Source organism: Hippocampus zosterae, chromosome 2 (assembly GCF_025434085.1).
Source record: "Hippocampus zosterae strain Florida chromosome 2, ASM2543408v3, whole genome shotgun sequence".
Classification (NCBI taxonomy): domain Eukaryota; kingdom Metazoa; phylum Chordata; class Actinopteri; order Syngnathiformes; family Syngnathidae; genus Hippocampus; species Hippocampus zosterae.
The window spans coordinates 25,995,763-26,016,048 of NC_067452.1; the positions used below are offsets into that span (position 1 = coordinate 25,995,763).

The window sequence follows — 20,286 nt, forward strand, 5'->3', positions numbered from 1 at the left end:
AGAAAATACCTCCTCAGGTTGTGTCAATGTACCTTGAGTATTTGAATGTCGCATACCGAATCTGTATTTTTGGCTCTGCAGAAAGAGATGTGAAGTGTCACAAAACTTAAACGTGTGTGCATGTAGGGAAAGAAAAGCCAAGTGTCAATTCTCACAATCTAGAAACATTTATTTACATCACGTGGATCACTTAAACGGATTAAAAACCTCCACCGGCTAACACCAGTTACAGCGCTGATCACAGATCAGGTTAGTCTTTTCCGGGATGAGTCCAGAGATGCTGATGGCTTTCATCTCTTTTGTCACCGACATGAAAATACACACATATTCCATCGTGTATCTATCTACGAAGACCAGTGACCCAAAAGGAAAAGAACCTTCCTTATGTGTTCTCCCCAAGAGAAGCTGTATGTCTTTGATCAACGCTGCATTTTAGAGAACCTCGAGAATAGTGGGGTCAGAAACTTGTAGTGTTTTTTGTTTTTTAAAAGAAACTTCTGACCTTGCAACCAAACGATCACAGTCTTGGTAATGAGGTCATTGGAGATCAACGCTTCCTCTTGAATTAACAACAGCAGGGACAAGAAGGAAGTTGAGGCGGTGGAATGGAACACCAGGAGCAAATGATTTCATGATCACATCGAGAGTATTGCAAATGTCAGGGGAACTGCTCGGGTTCCCTGAGCAACACCACTTTAAGTGCTTTCTGGGGAAAATCTGCAAAATACTCCAATGAGCCTCTAGCTTACACAAAGCTCAATTGTGGTGGACAGTTGAAACCAAAACACAAGAAATACAAATGAATGTTCTGTATACGAAACACAAATTTTTCACACACACACTTATAAAGATTCAGCTCATAGTATATACTTGATTTAATACGTTCACATGTCTGTACAGGTCCTCGGCTGTTTCCAATAGAAGGGCAACAAGACACAAATGATTCACTGGTATTCAGAAGCACAGAAATGCCGCTGGCCTGGAGGAAGTCGGGATCGAAAGGGTAAAGCTTCGCGCTGGGAAAATCCATTCATACACCTTTAAATATTCCTCGAACACAGACAACAGCGGAGCCACCAGTCAAGACGATTTTCCAAGATTGTCTCCCATGACCTCATTTGGAAACACATTAAGTGCGTCATAAAGACAACTGAAGTGCTTCTTTCTGTGGTTTGAACGAATGAGCCACCTGCTGATTTGGGTTTCGTCAGGAGGCGTATGGATGAACCTGTAACAGTTGGACTGTTTTCCACCAAAACAGCACAATCACAGGATGGTCAGCTGAAAGCGGAGCCCGACTTAGATGCACGGGCCACGTCTGATCTGTCAAAGTACACCAAACCAGAGTCCAGGAGTCTGGACAACATTCATTTGCGGTCTTTGTACGGAGACGAAAGAGTCAGGAGTAGTTTGCATCTTTTCTTAAAGAATGAACTTAAGTCCTTCCTGAATTACAAGTGAGGATACCCCAACCCACTTCCCCCAAAACGACAAGCTGAACTCATGCCAACTCTTAGTGGTTTGAGTTGCAGCTGAGTTTCGAGCCCCATAACTTCAGGTCTACTTTTAAAAAATAAATACCACATGTCAATATGCAAGGATTAAAATCAAAATTAAATGCTACTACAAGTTATTTGTGTGTGTACTGAAAGTCACTCTTGCAGCTCAAGTGTTGCGTGGTTTGCGGCACTGGTTGCATATAACTAGCCAGAACATAGAAAAGCATAGTAGTACTGAATCCCTGAATGGCGTTTTGGGACTGTTTCACTGATGCAGTTTGAAGTCACTGAACAGTCAGACGCTGTTGACAAGATGTGGGTTTAACTACACATTGCAGATCATTTTCCTTTTCAAATGGGAATTTGAATAGCGGGAACGATTTGAAATTGCAATGGCTTGATGAAAGGAGAGTTTTCAATTTGGTTTACTTGCCACACCTCCCGCAACCTGAAATCCCTGTGAGTGAGGTAGTGCCAAGCTTTGAGAGGCCAATAAACAAGGAGCCAATCAAGGGGCAGCACCAGCAGAACAAGAGAAAGGAGAACGTTGCACTGATGCAAAGATCATGCTGCGGTAACAAAGTACATTGATGGCTTTGACTTCCTTCAGGTCTACCGTGCTGCTAAAATAATGTTTTACTCCAAGCTTGGGGTCTGCTTGACTTTAACAGCAGTTCTGCATTACGACGCGAAAACAGACAACAGTCCACAGCTCCGCTCACTTTAAGAACGCCAAACAGTGTCTGCATTCACACATTTCCACAACTCATCTGCTGATTTAAAAACTGCATCATGTGGAACAAACCCAAAGCTCGAGGAGAGACTGCAGTTTTGCCGGCACCGGTGTTTGATGTCCATTAGAGCAAATGAAAAGCTTGAGGAAAAAAAAACGCTGTTGCCTCTACAACAGCGACAGATACATCCGTTTGGCCTGACATCTACAAGAGTAACGACTGTATGGTGGAAGAAATGGCACCAGGATGAAAGATGCACTCCCTCGTCTACTCTCGTTTGATGGCGGCAAATACTCGACGTGTTTGGCTTGGAAACAGTATATGACTGGCAGTTTAGTTTGGTGGGAACCCAACCTGGATTGTTACTACTGTGGTGACTTGATTTGACTATGAAAGGTGCAGCGTTAAAAGTCACAACCAGTGCGGAAGCGAGACCTGGTACAACGCCTCGGTCAGCGAGCTCACACCGTAACCTGAATTGAACAAAGAACGGCAGTCTTGTGACTTTACTGTCCAGCATTCGTGTCGAGATGAAATGAGAAGAAGCACAAGAAGTCACAACCTCACAAACGCTGTTCTGAGAATCGCGAGAGTGACGAGGATGGCTAGCAAAGATTCCTGAGGCGTATAAAGAGAGAGCGAAAACCCTTAATAGTAGTCAAATGAGATGTGTTCAATCAAATAAAGAATTGAGCTGGATCTGCTGAATACATTTCCAAAACAAGGCTGGTACCTTTGGAACCTTCCTCAAAACCACACTTGAAATCTGAAACCTCGAAGACAAACATGGGCTGATTTACTGTGGCATTCATGCTATTAAAAAAAACAAATAATAATAATTCAGACAACACTAACAATTTTCCAAATGAAAGGGGGGGGGGGGGAACAAACTTGACGGGGCTCTAAGATTTTGACCGCTTCCTTTTGCTGGAGCAATGCTAACTAATCAACTGCAAGAAAAGAAATAATCATGGCTAAACAAAGGGCAAGGTATTCAATTGACAAGCAAAGAAACGGCAACACTCGCTGATGTGCGGCCATGCCTACTGATAGTCTGCTAACTACATTACCCATGAGCACCAACAATAGTTATATCGTTTCGATGCAATGAAGCTTGTGAAAGGTGATGAGTGAGCAGTAACTATGAACAGTGAGAGGGACTAATCATGTGTGTCCATCTGAACTGAGGTATACCTGGTTGAAGGAGGTCTATGGTTTTTATCATCGTAATGCTTGAAAAATGGATCGCCCGGCCCATCCCCACCCTATCCCCGTAAAACAAGATAAAATGGATTAACAAGTCGACTGGGTTCATAATACATTATGTACAGCAGCATTACACTATAAACATTCAAAAGCCGTTGCTTATTGGCAGAATGTTAGTCGATACTTCAAAAACAAACAAACAACCAAAAAAATACACGCACAAGAAAACAGCAAAGGTATCAAGAGCCACATGCCCATATTCTTTTTTTTAATGTATTGAGAGTTTGGTGAAATTCTCCAAGGTCTTTTCTCACTGTTGAAGATCCAGTTGACCCTCTGATGTGTCGTATATAAAACCGTGATCCAGCTGTTTGTCGAGTCTCGCCGTTTCTGCACCGTCACTCGTTTGCTCTGTCATAATTAGCCTAAATGGTTCCAACGGTTCAAATCCTCAGGCACACACGTCGACATGAGGTGGAGATCATTTGATGTGGTGAGGTGGGCGCATGGTATGTCCTGAGCGCGAGTAGCGGCCGGTACTTTACAAAAACTAAACCCAACAACAAAAACGACGACCAAACCAGAATGACAAAAGCTAACGCAACCAACCAACCAGGGTCAGCTGCTCATGCCCCACATCTGATTCTGATGCTCGTCTGGTAGCGCGTTGGCTGATCATAAGCTGGACTCCTTAGGTGGGAGGTCCACGTTGGTCACCATAGTGACGACGGTGACGATCTCCTCAGGACCGATTATTGGAGCCTGTCGCTGCATTTGGCCAATGCGCTCCTCTACACAGCCAGCAGAGAGTCGTGCCTCGGCCTCGTGGTCCCAGCAGTCTTCAATAGTTTCACAGAGCATGGCTAGACCCTGAGGGATGCCAGAAGATCAACATGATTATCGCAGTGAGAAACAATTACGCTATTCGCAAGTGATGGATATTCATCTTTAATCTTTAGAGCTGAAATTAATTTGACCACACGCAAACATTTCTATGCACATGACCAACTGTTCAGTGTTGTGGTACTTTTTGGACAACTTGCTGTTCTGCAACATGGAGCAGAAGGTTAAAAAAGGAAGATCCATGAATCAATCAAAATATTTCCTAGGATGTTCAATCAGAGCAGGAGAAGCTTATACATGCTTTTATCTCCAGTAGACTTGATTATTGACATGGAGATTCATCAATTCATTATTTGTTAGATGGGCTGGCACAACTCAAGTGGTAGAATCACCCAACCCTAAATGTTACAAGTTTGCTCTTGAGCCTCTTGACAATGTCACGACATCATTGAGCAAGATCCGGAACCCTGAATTGCTCCCGATGCCGCTTCATCCACAGTTGAATGAAGACAGTGCTTTGAGCTTGCTTTGAACTGTATGACCTGTGAAAGAACATATGTGTGTCGTCTGCGTTTTATGATGTCAAAATGTGATCATGATGATGAAGATGACTGTCAATTCCATCGATTTATTTGTGAATCAAACATCTGTCTTGAATTTTGCCATTACACTTCTTGTTTGAGAAAAGCAAGTGAAAAAAAAAACAATATTAAAACATTGAACAGTGGGATGTGGATTTACAAGTCTAGAGATGGCCAAATTCAGGCCACCTGTAAAGGTAATAGTTCATTTTTTATTCATCCTGAAATTTCAGGCAAAAAAAAGCTCAACATCTCAAGATTTGTATTAGAAGTGCATTTTGAAAATAGAGCTACAATTTAAAGGGGAGGGGGAAAAACAGGGCGCACCGTGTGTTTCTGCCAGCAGTCTCGAAGGCAGGGACGCAACTTCTTATGCACAACCACCTCCTGCATGTCCTCCAGAGACGGATGTTGACCCACCTCTTCCTCAAAGGGCAGCATGTACTCGTCTACTGGGCCTGGTGGCACACGACTCCCTGATTAACGTTGTCATTACGATATTATCACATGATCCAGCAACGGCCAATCAGCAAAGCGGCTCACCATCTGCAGCAGTGCATCGTGAAGAGAGTTCCCACAGGACAAGACCGAAGGCGTACATGTCAATGCGCAGAAAGGAGTCACGCTGGAAGTTAATGGCTCCCTCAAGGACCTCTGGAGCCATGTAACGCCGCGTTCCCACCTTTATGACCAAAGGAAACACATTTAGAAGGTCAAAAGCACATTACAGATTGCACAATATAATACAATACATGCTGATTTACATAGCGCTTTCAGAACAGCAGCAGCTGTAACAAAGCGCTGAACAAAAGAGTTAACAAAGTAAAATAATAAACACAACACATGACATAAAACACCGACAGTCTACACAAGGCAGGTCTCTGAGCATACTTGGCCATGTGTGTCTCCTGCTGATTTTCCAGCTTCGAATTTAAGCGCAAGACCAAAGTCAGCGATGCAAGCTGTAAGGTTGTTCTTCAGAAGCACGTTCTTGCTCTTGATGTCCCTGAAACAGAACCTCGGAGGTTTAGGATGACAGGAAGCACCAAACAACAACATCTCTCCAATCTTCTTTTCATTTTCAGTTGTAATTAAAAAAAAAGGTGATTATTTTATTAGGTTTTTAATATTATTAAAATGATTAAATTATTAAAATGATTAAAAAGACTTTTAAAAACGGAATTAATATTTAACTGGTTGTGTTTAGGCAACCTGGGCGACTGAGACATAAACACAAAGTTCCTGCGTGCCATTGCACGGCTGAAAGGAGAATGGAAGTCACGGTGGTATAAAAAGTGATTTTCCAGAAGTCAACATGTCAACATTCATCTGTGTCTTCCGTGTGTCCATTCAAAAAACACAAAATAATCAATTTGTCATTTTCTGATTTTCAATTGCCAATTGAGCATGGAAAGAAGAAATACGACACTGATTCAGAGGTCTGGCTGGAGAACCTGTGAGCAATGGAGGGCTTGTGTCCGTCTTTATGTCCCGGGATGTCTTCATGGAGGTAGGCCAGACCTCGGGCAGCCGTCTGAGTGATGTGGCACAGCTCATTCCAGGACACCACATTAGCCTTCAGATAGTCTGTCAGTGAGCCCTGCCAGTGGGAGCCAACTGTCAGTTTCGGCATTCAGGCTTTTGAATCCTTCACAACATATCATATCGTGATTTATTATTTAACTCCTTGTTAGCTTCAAATGTAAAATCATCGTCAATTTTGGCAGCAATTTAAACTTCCAGGGAGTGATCATAAAGCAAATTGTCTGCCAAGTTTTTGTTAGATGGACCTGTCACAAGAAATTTGGGGGGGGGGGGGGGGGAATATATTGAATAGATATCACAATAAATGATTGTGTCACTGATGCTATGTAATGCCACTGATATTTGGATATTCGAGCATAATACTTCACATTACCCTCTTAAAATGCTTTTGACTTAATTCTCAAAAAATATCACATTTTAGCAATAAAACGAATAACAATAAAAATAATATGTTAGATTTATGAAAAATGTCAATTTGGAATGAAAAGTATAATTAATAGTAACTTGTATTATGCACAGGATGTACATCTGCACACTGAAACAGGGATGGCTCTATGCAATTATTTGTGTGATACAGTAATCAATATAGATTGAGTTGAGAGGCATGGTTGCTGGCAATACCGCCCTTACAGTGTCAGCAGTGCAAAAAAACGTTTTTAAAAATCTGCCAAGTAAATTCTGACGTTTCTACACTACTGGCCACTAGAGGGCAAACAGCACCTGTAGACGGTCCACTGATCCGTCGGTTTGTCCTGTATTTTTGTTTTTTGATAAGACAGTATTATAAGCAAATGACTCGATATCCCAGAACATAAACAGCTGTCTTAATGGGAATTGGCCAGAAAAAAATATCAAAATCAAGGCCGTTTTGCAGGTACAGTACACGTGGTGCTGTAGGTGAGCTGCTATGTGTGAAATTCGACCCTCGCATTCAGACCTAAGGTGGCATTAATCAGCTGTCACGCATCATGACAAATCCTGGCTCCAGCTGTGCTAAAACAACTGAAGCCCAACGAACATTTCACCATTTTCAAGGCTGTTCTTTAAAACCGGACGAAGGAGTTGTGCAGATCTGAGTTATGAATCCTCTAAAGACCCTTGCTGAGAAAACAATTACAGGGGCTGATTTACGAGCCACTTAACTGTGATGTGCTCCGTCTAGTGCAACCTTGCCAAAAAGTCCTTCAACACAAATATTTTCCAAGCGATTTCTACTCCAAGTAGAAAGATGAGTGCACTACACTGTGCGCCTATAATTTTTCAGATCAAGGTGGCATTGGTGAAATGATTCAAACTGTTGGGGAAGCTTAGTGTGCTAACAAAGCGCGCTTTCCAACATGGATATAAGACAGTATGATTAGGGATGATGAACTCTGAAAATGTGATGGTTTCCAGAATTTACAACTTTTCTTGATGTGGTGCAGGTGTGCATAAGCATGACAATCTGTACACCCACAGCATCTTAAGAAAGCAGGATAATCCACTACATCAATGCAATAACATGGCCCCAAAACATCAACAACCTGGAATAGGGCAGGAAATAAAGAGTTAACAGGTGCATCTGCAATATACAGGTCACTAGTCACATGACTTGACTCTAGTCACATGTTTTGACTTGAATAGGAAAACAAGGTTTTCCAGGCAGCCTACTTTGTCATGGTAGGTGGTGATGAGCCACAGCTCCAAGTCCAGGTTGTTGTTCCTCTTCTCCACGCCGATGAAGTGGAGGATATTTTCATGCTTCATGCCACTCACGCTGTAAATTTCATACTCGTTCTGCCACGAAAGCTTGTCCTACAAGATGCAAGATAGGTCTGTTATTCCTGTGATCAAATTACTTCACTAAACTTGGTATTGAACATGACATAGCAGTGCTTGCAAAATTCAGGGAGCTCTCAAAGTTGAAAACTTTCCATGGAAATTCATTGGTATAAACGAGGAACATGTTTTTGTAAAATCCTAACAAAAAATAAATAAAGTGCACTTCATGCATGGAGAATTGAAGCTTGACATACAAATAAATCTGGTGAAATGTCATACTGACTCCCATTTTCACCCTTTAAATTTGGAATATGTCCGCATCTTATCAATGACAGGACAATGCTTGTGGACTCCTTATCCATTCTGATTCAAAGTCTCTGCTCTCTTGTTCACATTTTGAGATGTCCCACTGACACTCTAATCCATCAAGAGATGAACACCTGAATCGGGAAGATCTTCACGGCCACATATTCGCTCAGAAGCTGGGCCTTCCATACGCATCCAAAGCGTCCCCTGGCTTTCAATTCAATCAGCTGCAGTGGTTTATGTCCCAGGATAGGAGATGGTGGCGAAGGGCCGGGATCCTGCCGGAGAGAGCCAAGCATTAAAATTGTGTTGAATTAGAGTGAATTAGAGTTGGCCTGTCATTGCTTTGAGCCTTGCAATCATGTTCTGCATTCCGACCAGGTCACTATGTAGTAACACTTGGTTCCACAAGAGGTGATAATGAGCAACAGGCATGGTACTTGGAAGTCGAACAAATAGTAAGATTGGAACCACTTTCATGCCAGATGTCTCGTGAGAAGCCTGACAGTATCGAACAAGGCCTCAGGTTCGACAAGCAAAGGATTAACATTGCATCTGTTTGCCGGTCTTTGGACTCGCCTCAAGACTGGAGGCCAAGAAGGCATACTGGTTAAGCTCAAACGTTGAATAGTATTGTTACCACAGTTAAAGGAGATTTAGTTGTTTTATGTTTGAACATGTTTTTACAATTGTGTGACAAGTGAAAATGTTCTTATTCCATTCATCTAGTTAAGATGTTTTGTTTTTACTTCTCATACTATCAGTGGCTAAATTATATGTACAGTGCACTCGTGCGATACATAAGAACTTGGAAATGTTACTTTACCAGCAGTAGTAGTCATGAATGGCTTTTTGAGTCTTTTCCTTACATGGCTTTCTAACAGAATTGTCTGATGGCACCTGTCCAGTCAAGCGAGACTGTTTGCAATCTTTGTATTGAAAAATTCCGGGCTAAATCTGTATGACGTTGTTGTTGTTTTTTTTAAATGGTACTTTTACTTTGTCTTTTGGAGACAGGTGTAGATTGCTTCTGCTCTAATCGAAGAGGAAAATGTCCATTTCACTCCTGATTGGAAATGCGGTAAACGAATAGGATTGAAAACCCATGTGCAGGTGTGCCTGTTCATCACATAAAAAACTTCCATGAAAGCAAAAGACAGCAAGTGTTCCAAATCAAAAACAGGTTAAACACAGCAAGTGATCTGGATTAATCTGATCACTTTCACATGTGACATCATGGAGAGGGTGGGGCTCGGGTTTGTTGGCAAACAGAGGGAGAAACATCGAGCAAGGGGAGGGATACAACAAGGCATGCTTTTGGGTCACATTTCGCACAGCTAAAAACGTTGCCCATCGAGGCTGGTTCATGACTGATGGACTTGGATGTTAGTAGATGCGTTGTTGAAAACTTTCCAGACCTCTGCAGTGATGGTATTAGAGAAATGAACAAAGGAATCTTTCTGCCACACCGGCAAGGTTCCTGTTTTTACTTGAACAGAGGGGCTTACGCGATAAGCTAGGGCAAGTTTCAATACCCGAGGCCAACCGGATCCACTCTATCATTCTGTTCATGCAGTGGAAGTGCAAGCTTGTCAATCCGAGGCTGTTTGAATGGGCAGTTAAGGGCGAGGCTCAGCATACAAATATCACCTCCAGACAAAAGGCTGCGGATATCTTGCATACATAAAGTCTGACAAAACTAAGAAGGAGGAAGAAAACAAACATCAGGTGTTGTTGAAGGGGAAAGCATTGGTTTACTGTGAAAGCATTTGAAAGATATCCCAGCAATTCTGGTGAGAAACGAAACATCAGGCCAATTCACAAGTTGAGCAGCTAAGGTCCTATTTTGAAAATACACATGAATAAAATCTCTCACTTAGGTCGTTGTTGACACAGCAATCTTGTTTTCGGCGGGCCAAAATGCAGTTTGAAAATTGTGTCTCAAAGTACTGCAGGCGCATTGTCGAACACAAGGCCGTTGTTACATCGTAGTGCGGCTCAAGATAAATGAGCTCGACAGCGCTATTCCAGTAGACATGGGGTGCCCATTAGGTAGATCCTGATCTACCGGTAGATCTAAGGCAGGTCCCAAGTAGATCCGAGGATTGTCGAGGAGAAAAAAAACAAACAAACATTTGTGTGTCTTTGTACATGTTAGTAATATATTTTTGTCTTAATGTAGGCTGCACCCTAATCATCCTATCAGTCTCATTTTCACCCAAAAAAAAATATTCAAAAAAAATAAACTAAAGCAGGTAAATCTTAAATTTACGGTGGCGCGTGATTACGTCACCGGAGGTTGTTGGCGCTCAGGAGTTTGCAATTGCAGCTTGTGATCAGAGCTGTTGCGCTCCATCCTTTATCGTCATGATTCTCATTCAGAGTTTGCTTCGTGTACAATTCACCGAGGGCACGGGCAAAGAATAGGAATCTAGGAGGGTACAGGGAAGCACTTTAAAACGGTACGTGTGAGCTACGATAGCTAACAGGCTGCAAAAGTGCGTTGCATGCCTCCGTGTCAGGCTGTTTCTCATCATGGCGCCGGATCCCGGGAGGTTAGTTGATCGAAAAGTAGATCTTCGATCCGAAAAGTTTGGGCACCCCTGCAGTAGACGCACGCTTCTCCCGCAGATGAAAAAAATGGCTTTAGAATGAGAGGAAAGTTCAGTAGCTGTCCAGCAAGTTATGCAAATGACTTTTCAGGGTTACAGTTCAGTATAAACGGGAGTCGTTTCAATAACGTCAGAAAACAAAGAAACAAAAAACTGTCGCTTTTAACCACGTCTTTGTGTGTGTGTGTGTGTGTGTAAACATGGCCTAAAAATCTGAATCCATGTTTAGCAAAACCATAGTGCAATGTTATCCGTTTTGTTCTGTCTGCCTGTACCATACCGCGCTGATAAAAACTGAATATCTATTGTGCTTGAGGATGTCTGTCAGGAATAAGAAAAGGTTCAGTGAGAGACAGCTGACTCCTAAACCTTTCAAGATTCAATCATGATTTGGATCTGCTTCGTGTTAGAAAACCCGATGGCACATCTTTTATTGAGTTGGTCCAGTCTAAAAACAGGCTACAGAAAGACCGTCTCTGCAGAGGGTCAGATTAGGTCTCAGTCAGGAATCACTGGATCCCCTGCCCACTCAGAGAGCGCCATTGCATCCAGTGGAGGTGCGTAACGCTTCCTCAGCACAAAACAGAAAGCCAGGCACCAACAATCCGCCGCTTCACACCGTCCCTCTCAACAATCAGCCATCTCACAGGCACTAATCAGCCTGATATTTCCTTGAATTGGCACTTATACACATTTAGTGCAAGTGCGTGTAACTACTGAAACATCCATCCATCCATCCATCCATTTTCCGAACCGCTTGATCCTCACTAGGGTCGCAGGGGTGCTGGAGCCTATCCCAGCCGTCTTCGGGCAGTAGGCGGGGGACACCCTGGATCAGTTGCCAGCCAATCGCAGGGCACACAGAGACGAACAACCATCCTCGCCCACATTCACACCTAGGGACAATTTAGAGCGTCCAATCAGCCTACCATGCATGTTTTTTTTGGAATGTGGGAGGAAACCGGAGCACCCGGAGAAAACCCACACAAGCCCGGGGAGTAGATGCAAACTCCGCACAGGGAGGCCGGAGCTGGAATCGAACCCGGTACCTCTGCACTGTGAAGCCGACGTGCTAACCACTGGACTACCGGTCCGCACTACTGAAACACTACTCACAAAAGGTGAGGGATATTTGGCTTTCGGGTGACATTTTAGGATTAACCCACAATGCACCGGAGCCTTCACAACTGTTCAATGTTTCGGTGCTTTTTACACAACCTGCTGTCCTCTAACAAGGCGTTGAATGGCAAAAATTCTAAACCGGTGTTTGATTCTCCTCTCCGGTCTCTTCTGCATCACAAACTGCTGATGAGACGATGAGCTCAGTGACCCCTTTATCTCTAAGACCATCCTGAAGCTAATCTTGCAACGACGAGGTACTGTTGATCAATTGTTACGTGTCATCTTGGTTTCATGATGTCAAAAAGCACGATGAAATGAACGAGTTAAAATACACATTGTAACCGAACCAGGACATTTACTGGTCCCTTCATGGAACCAACACCTGTTGTTAAGTTACCAATTCAATCCTTGTTCAAGAACAGAAAAGTGTACCCCCCCCCCCCCCCAAAAAAAAAAACTAAGAGATTGAATAGTTGGACATTGTGCATTTAAAGGCTTAAAGAATATTGTGCATTTCAGGATCATCCTGAAGTTTCGCCCTGAGCTTTTAGTGAGTCGTGTATTTGGCTTTGCATGTTGACAGAACGGCATTCCAGAAGTTGACATTCAGCTCAGGCTTGGGGTCCTTTTGACAGTGACAAAATGGTGGGGTGGGAGGTGCATATTTGGTTGCTCTGCAATTTCGTGTCATCATGGGAAAGGGCAGCGAACTGGCCATCGGTGGAGCAGATTCAAGCACAAAATGTTACAGAGACATCACATGTAGACATTCTCATGAAAAGGGGGTGGGACTGGGGGGCTGCATTTGGAGCTGTGGAGCCACATACTTTCCACCATGCACAATATATATTTTCAGCAGAAAACACAAAAAGACATTCACGCGTGCAATAAACCCAGGCAGTAAAATACAAATATTTGAAGAAAAAAAATACAGACAGAAATATGCTGGATATTAAATGAACAAGATGCTGTGGAAAAGTGAAGAGAATTAGAAAATGAAAGCCTGGGAAAGAAGTGTAGAATCCATACTGAACCCAAAGGAAAGGAGAAATTAACAGTGTTTTAACTACAATTGAACTGCTCTTACCTCCACCATAATGTGAAAGGGGTGCTTTATGAAAAAGAACATAAGAAGCAAACAGAGAAATTATTGGTATTTTATGTTCGTTAGAGGATGGAAAGAGATTGACGGTTAGCTGATGATGGAAGGACTTCTTCCTGCCTTTCACACCAACTTTGTCATGTCTGGAACGTTGATGGTATCGTTAAAACTAAAGGCAAGAACAGGATGAGAGCAATGCAAGATGACACAAGTCTGAATGTTAAGAAGAAAAAAAAGAAAAAGAAACTTTCTAGCATGCAGCAGCGATTATGTCAAGACACAAGTACCGGTAAGCAAAGTGAATTTCAGAATCCCAGCTTCGTCTTTTCCATTGTTTGCATCTCGAGCATTTTTGTATTGAGCAAATTGGTCTAATGTTCAGCTGTTACATGGAATGAATTATACTGAAGGTTGTCTTCAGTATAATTCATTCCAGGTAACACACTTAGGTAACACTTAGTTTCAAGAAGGTTTGCAGTGTTTGACTCACAAACCAAAAAAGAAAAAAAGAGGACAGGAAGCACCATGATCTTTCAACACCCCCCCCCCCCCCGCAAAATAAAAAGACTTAGCAACAATATGCAAAATTTCCAGTGACTGGCACCCATACAAGAATCGAGGTGGTTCCAAGAAAAAGAACATACACTTGAAAATAGCTCGGGTTGAAAACAGGGTGCACATTCATGATTAAGTGCTGCGAGCCTCTCAGTGTAAATTCTGCAGGTTGAGATAATCAATTCCAGTTTGCCACACACAGGTGTGAAAAATGGAGGCCTGATAGCAAGTATGCGGTCCATGAAGAAACGGCTATTCTGCTGCATGCATTTAATCCTGTATGGGTTTTTTGGCAACAGTTTTGCTCCATTTTCCCCCTCAAGTCATGATCACACAATCTGATTATGATCCTTATAACTTCATTATTTAAATGTATTGTGCCACGCAATACACTGTGAGAACAGAGTGACTACAATGACCATAGCACACACCTGTACAGTGTAGCTGCATTCTGTTCATCGACATCATAAAAGCAAATGGAAAAAAAATAAAGGATGTAAGGTCTGTATCGAAGGCTCAAGTTTTAGAGTTGACAAAAAAAAAAGCCTCATGAAAAACGCTTGAGACAAACGAGCAAGATATTGCTTATTTTCAACGCACATGAATTGGCTTTGCCTTCTATGGGAACGAACGTCACCGCCGGCAAAGGACTAGCATTAGCATCTCGCTTCATTGCGCGCAACTGAGCATTGTGGAAACCTTGGATGGTCGCTAGAGTTTCAGAAGGGGTGGCGATTACTGTTTGGACTTGTCTGAACGTGCTGACATTCAAGTTTGATCACTGCAGTAATCTCACAGTCAACTTTATATTTATTTATTCATTCACGTAGTAACGATGTAGTAGAGCGCCATGATATGATGTCTGGTCAGAGTTCTTTTTCACTGCCACCCAGTGTTCAAATAGAGAAACTACAGTTGAAAACCTAAATGATACTTGAATCACTTTTTCCTTCTACAAATTATCTTAATGAAACTAATTAAATCATTCATTTCATACTCCAGCAGGATTGTCAACAGGAATATAACACCCCTTTAATCCCTAATGTAATTTCATTTGGTAATTTGGTTTCATTGTAATTGAAATACAAGGCTGTGTGTAAAAAGTAGTGATGATCTCGTTTAATCTGTATAGGACATTTGCAAACATATGCTTTTACTTGGGTGTGGACTAACCAAAAGTAGAGATTAGTAAAAAAATAAAACAAAATGTGCACGCGTGCGCGCACTCACACAAATACACACACGCGCGGACACATACACACACACACACACACGCACAAAGCACAACCGCACGCACACACACACACATACCAAATCATGACATAAGTTTTTTCAAATGCAGGATTTTTTTTCCCATTGAAGGAGGTCTATACATGTCAGCAGCATCTGGTTTCAAGGCAAAGACTTTGGCTGTGTTAATACAGTATCGTTTAAAATTAGTGATACACAGTCCCATTAAGATGTTTCTATGTAATGTCCCGGCTTCCAATCAATTTAATGATGCAGTTGAGTTTTCTTGATTGCACGTTAATGTACTGACATCAACCAGTAGATCGACATAATTTTCCTTCTGCTTTTAATGATAGATGTAGTTAAAAGCAACCTATGCCTTTTCAAAGATTTGCAGCTGAAACATCACGGCTATCCATTAATTCGCAGTCAAGGAAAAAAACTATTAAATATAAAGCACTGAAAACTTTATGGATCGCTTTCATACTACTATGAAGACTGCAGTTGATCATATCTCCTATTTTGCAGAGTTATCAAAAGTTGTTCCATAATGTGATGATAAAGACATTGATGAATTATTCAGAGTGATTATGCATCATTTCACCAAACTGTTTTAAATGTGTTGACACGGTGAATTGCAGGACAGGGTCCTCAATTAGTTAAAGGTCTTTGGACAAGCATTAAAGAACAACTTAAAGGGATATGGTTGAGCATTAAAAGGAGGGATCAATAACGCCTTCAGGACTTTGTGTTAAGCATGGAACTACTTTTAATTTAATGTATTATTAATCATGCCCAGGGCTTATTGTTTCCACCAATGGGTTTTCACACAAAAATAACATGAAATGTTGATGCTTAGTCCAGAAATGGAGCCAATCTAAACTGTCCCGGCTGTCTTAATTTTCATTTATCTAAATAAAGGTATCCCAACATCATACCGTTTACATGACTAAACGTCTTTTACTGCAGGACATCAGCGGTGAAGCAAAAGAATGTTGCAAAGAGAAAAAAAATTAAATATCCTGTCTCAAATAAATTCAAATCTAAAAAAAATAAATATCAGAAATTTTACTTTGTGCAGTAACAAAATTAACATCTAAAATGGCCAATGAATTGATTTCACATAGTGCAACATTAATAAAGTAAAGCTTCAAACAATGAACAGCGCACATTGCTGTGTTTTGTAATGTAGTTTTCAGATTGTGTATCATCAAGAAGCTATGTCATCAGGCAAGCATCTTAGTTTAGGGTGCTGCTGGGTGAGGATGCCTACTCATGCTTGGATTCAATAGAAATTTAGCATCAAACAAACGTTTTTTGTGGAATCTCAGCACTCAAGTGAATGTCGTTTTCTCCGTCATCTCCGTCACATGGACCCAAAGTGTTGCAGAGCAAAGTATAAAACGAAGCAATTAATGCACAATTTTTGTCCATGTATTTGTATGTAAAGATTTATTTTCTTTAATTTTATGACCAAAAAAAGAGGAAATAGGTAAACAGAGAAGGATGGATGGATGGATGGATGGATGATAGATAGATAGATGCATGCATGCATACATACATAGATACATACATCCATACAATCTGACCCCTTTTCATCCAATACAGATCCCCTTACAATGATGTCATCAGTAGCAGGACAACTACAATAAAGTAGTTTGCAATACTGCTTGCCCCCCCCCCCATCCCATTGGCTGCCTCCTAAAAGTCAAATCAATCACTAAACAAGCCCTCGAAGCAGAATAACCAAGTCTAGACGTAGACTATTTGCTTTTGCTAATTTCCAAGAGTGCCGTTAAGTAGGTGAGGTTCTTGGAAAAGCGTGAAAGATGACTTCTACAGAAATTACTGTGACCTAATTTTCATCTCTGAGGCATATTCCAGCTCAATTTCGATCTTTTTGCCCATATGCGACAGGCATCGTTTTTCCCCCCCATGCAACGTGAACAGTTGACATTTTTCCCCCTAAATCTGACCAGAGCTTTTTTTCATATGTGGATATAAATTGGACATGCATTCGATGCATCTGCATCGATACACATCTGATCAGTAGATCATCAAAAGCCTTTGAAGGCTTGGGAGGGAGACGAGTGACAATATAATCACTTGTGAATCTGCATTGTTTTGAGTAACAGTGTGGACTTTAATTGAATCCCACTTGAAACATGAAGCATAAATTTGACATTCGTGATGACCGTAGAAATTCAGCCAAGCAAACGGTTCGACATTACGCACGACAAAGAAGTGACAATCTTTAGTCGATGTCTCTATGAAATGTAGAGCTCAAAAAGCGGCACATCATTTCCCCAAGATATTTATACCTCCTCCTGTGTCTCTCCTCTGTTGACATGAGATGTTAAATAGATGAGTTTGAACACGCCGGACCACACTAATTGTCGTAAACACTTCTGTGTCGCATTTCTTTTGTGTGTCCACACAATGTTGTGCATGTGTGTCACATCAGGGACGCATTGGATGGTGTATGTTTTTATAACATGTACGAGTATATAAAAAGATTGGATTTAACACACACACACACACACAAAATCCAAATGGGAAACCATGTCCTGCAGTGCGAACGTGGCCAGAGTGTATTGGATGTAAATATAATGCACAAACAATATACAGAATCACTTCTATGACCTTGATTGGTGTTGCTTTTCCCGTGATCGTTGGGCAATGTGTAATGTTCTTGAGACCTTGTTCTGTCTTATTTCACCTATTCTTTATACCAGATAACATGTCTGATCTGCTTTTTTGTAGTGATTTATTTTTCATGGCATGATAGTATTTTCGGTCTACTATTCTACAGGCCCGTGTAGATTCAGCCAGTAAACTGAGAGAACTGCATGTCTCTATTCTCTCCCCCTCCCACACTATCCACCCACCACCGCCACTCTCCAAGGCAGTGCTGTGAGCGCTTCTGTGTTTACTTTTGTTTGCCTATATAAAGCGTCATCAATAATGCAGAGGTCCCTGACTATTCTTCGATACAATGAAGAAGTTGCATGTTTTTTCTTGTCTCCTGCTGCTGAGGAACTTTGACTGAAGAGCTGGCCCAGCAAGATGTGCTAAAACCCCTTTCCATTCCAAATTCAGTGGACACCTCCACCATGTAGGTTAATTTACAGCAAAGTGAGGATGAGGGAGGAAAATGGCGCGGACGGGGCTAATGAAGCCCACTGTGTGTGTGCATGTTTTTTTTTTTCTTACATGCGTAGGGACGAGGGCAGCCGGATATGCAAACTTGTGGTGTCGCCACATCCAGAAGGAGAAGAGGACGACAGCGGCCAGTCCGATGATGGGAACAAGGGAGTAAAGCAGAGTGCTGATGAGCTGAGGCTTCTGGGAGAAAGGGTTGGATGTGGCTGCAAGGAAAGGAGTGACAGCATTAAACATTTTACATTTTGGTGACCAGCCATTATACTGTGTGTGTGTATATATACATATATATATATATAAATAAAATCCTCATCTCACCCCTCGAGTGGTGTCCGTCCCTCATTCAGCTCGGGCCCTCTACCAGAGGCCAGGAAGCTTGAGGGTTCTGCGCAGTATCCTTGCTGTTCCCAGCACTGCACATTTCTGGACTGAGATGTCCGATGTTGTTCCCGGGATCTGTTGCAACCACTCATCTAGTTTGGGGGTCACTGCCCCGAGTGCTCCGACCACCACAAGCACGACTGTCACCTTTACCTTCCAGGCTCTCTCCAGCTCCTCTCTGAGCCCTTGGTATTTCTCGAGTTTCTCATGTTCCTTCTTCCTGATGTTTCCATCTCTTGGGACTACTACATCCACTACAACGGCTCTCCTCTGCCCTTTATCTATGATCACGATATCTGGTTGGTTCGCCATTACCATCTTGTCAGTCTGGATCTGGAAGTCCCACAGGATCTTCGCGCTGTCATTCTCCACCACCTTCGGAGGTGTTTCCCATTTTGACCTTGGGGTTTCCAGTCCATACTCCGCACAGATGTTTCGGTAGACTATGCCAGCCACCTGGTTATGGCGTTCCATGTAGGCTTTCCCTGCCAACATCTTACACCCTGCAGTTATGTGTTGGATCGTCTCAGGTGCCTCTTTGCACAACCTACACCTTGGGTCTTGTCTGGTGTGGTATATCTGGGCCTCGATGGCTCTGCTGCTCAAGGCCTGCTCCTGAGCAGCCAGGATGAGTGCCTCTGTGCTGTCCTTCAGGCCAGCCCTCTCTAGCCACTGATAGGACTTCTTGAGATCAGCCACTTCAGTTATGGTCCGGTGGTACATCCCGTGTAGGGGGTTGTCCTCCCATGATGGTCCCTCTTCCAGCGCCTCATCTTCTGTTCCCCATTGTCTGAGACATTCTCTGAGTACGTCATCCGTTGGAGCCTTCTCCTTGATGTATTCATGCAGCTTGGATGTTTCATCCTGGACAGTGGCTCTCACACTCACTAGTCCCCTTTGGGATGGAACCCTCCATGCATGGTTAGGAGCTTTCGGGTCTTAACGTCCGTGGTCTGAAACTCTTCCTTTGGCCACCTTATTATTCCTGCAGGGTATCTGATCACTGGCAGGGCATAGCTGTTTATTGCCCGGGTCTTATTCTTGCCATTGAGCTGGCTTTCTTAGGACTTGCCTCACTCGCTGGAGGTATTTGGCCGTAGCCGCTTTCCTTGTTGCCAGTTCGAGGTTGCCATGGCTTGTGGTATACCAAGGTACTTGTAGCTGTCCTCAATGTGTGCTATTGTTCCTTCAGGGAGTGAGACCCCTTCAGTGCGGACTACCTTTCCTCTCTTAGTCACCATCCGACTACATTTCTCAAGCCCGAATGACATCCCGATGTCGCTGCTGTAGATCCTGGTTGTGTGGATCAGGTAATCTATGTCCCTTTCGCTCTTAGCATACAGCTTTATGTCATCCATGTAGAGGAGGTGACTGATTGTAGCTCCATTTCTGAGGCGGTATCCATAGCCTGTCTTGGTGATTACTTGGCTTAGGGGGTTCAGTCCTATGCAGAACAGCAGTGGGGAGAGTGCATCACCTTGGTATATGCCACATTTGATGGACACTTGGGTAAGTGGCTTGCGCCATTGGCTTCAAGTGTGGTTTTCCACATCCTCATCGAGTTCGCAACAAAGGCTCTTAGGGTCCTGTTCACCTTATACAACTCCAAGCATTCAGTGATCCATGTATGTGGCATCGAGTCATAGG

At 42.6% G+C, this 20,286-nt stretch overlaps 2 protein-coding genes across 3 annotated transcripts in view; both read right to left on the bottom strand.

Annotated features, from left to right (window-relative positions):
- Nucleotides 1-144: 144 nt before the first annotated feature.
- LOC127595900 (activin receptor type-2A-like) overlaps nucleotides 145-20,286 on the bottom strand; it is a 42,835-nt gene continuing 22,693 nt past the window's right edge. The window contains exons 4-12 of one of the 2 annotated variants that reach the window (XM_052057880.1): nucleotides 18,310-18,464; nucleotides 13,297-13,320; nucleotides 8,610-8,753; nucleotides 8,059-8,202; nucleotides 6,318-6,463; nucleotides 5,755-5,869; nucleotides 5,407-5,545; nucleotides 5,191-5,321; nucleotides 145-4,309 (exon numbers count right to left, since the gene is read on the bottom strand). In XM_052057880.1, the coding sequence (XP_051913840.1) occupies nucleotides 4,115-4,309; nucleotides 5,191-5,321; nucleotides 5,407-5,545; nucleotides 5,755-5,869; nucleotides 6,318-6,463; nucleotides 8,059-8,202; nucleotides 8,610-8,753; nucleotides 13,297-13,320; nucleotides 18,310-18,464 (1,193 nt within the window). In that variant the 3' untranslated portion in view covers nucleotides 145-4,114. The remainder of the gene's footprint in view (nucleotides 4,310-5,190; nucleotides 5,322-5,406; nucleotides 5,546-5,754; nucleotides 5,870-6,317; nucleotides 6,464-8,058; nucleotides 8,203-8,609; nucleotides 8,754-13,296; nucleotides 13,321-18,309; nucleotides 18,465-20,286) is intronic. The other variant, XM_052057881.1, reaches the window with a different exon arrangement.
- The window catches only part of LOC127595911 (uncharacterized), a 249,950-nt gene continuing 248,154 nt past the window's right edge, over nucleotides 18,491-20,286 (bottom strand). The window contains exon 2 of the mRNA XM_052057907.1: nucleotides 18,491-20,233. Coding sequence (XP_051913867.1) covers nucleotides 18,616-19,362 — 747 coding nt within the window. The 5' untranslated portion in view covers nucleotides 19,363-20,233 and the 3' untranslated portion in view covers nucleotides 18,491-18,615. The remainder of the gene's footprint in view (nucleotides 20,234-20,286) is intronic.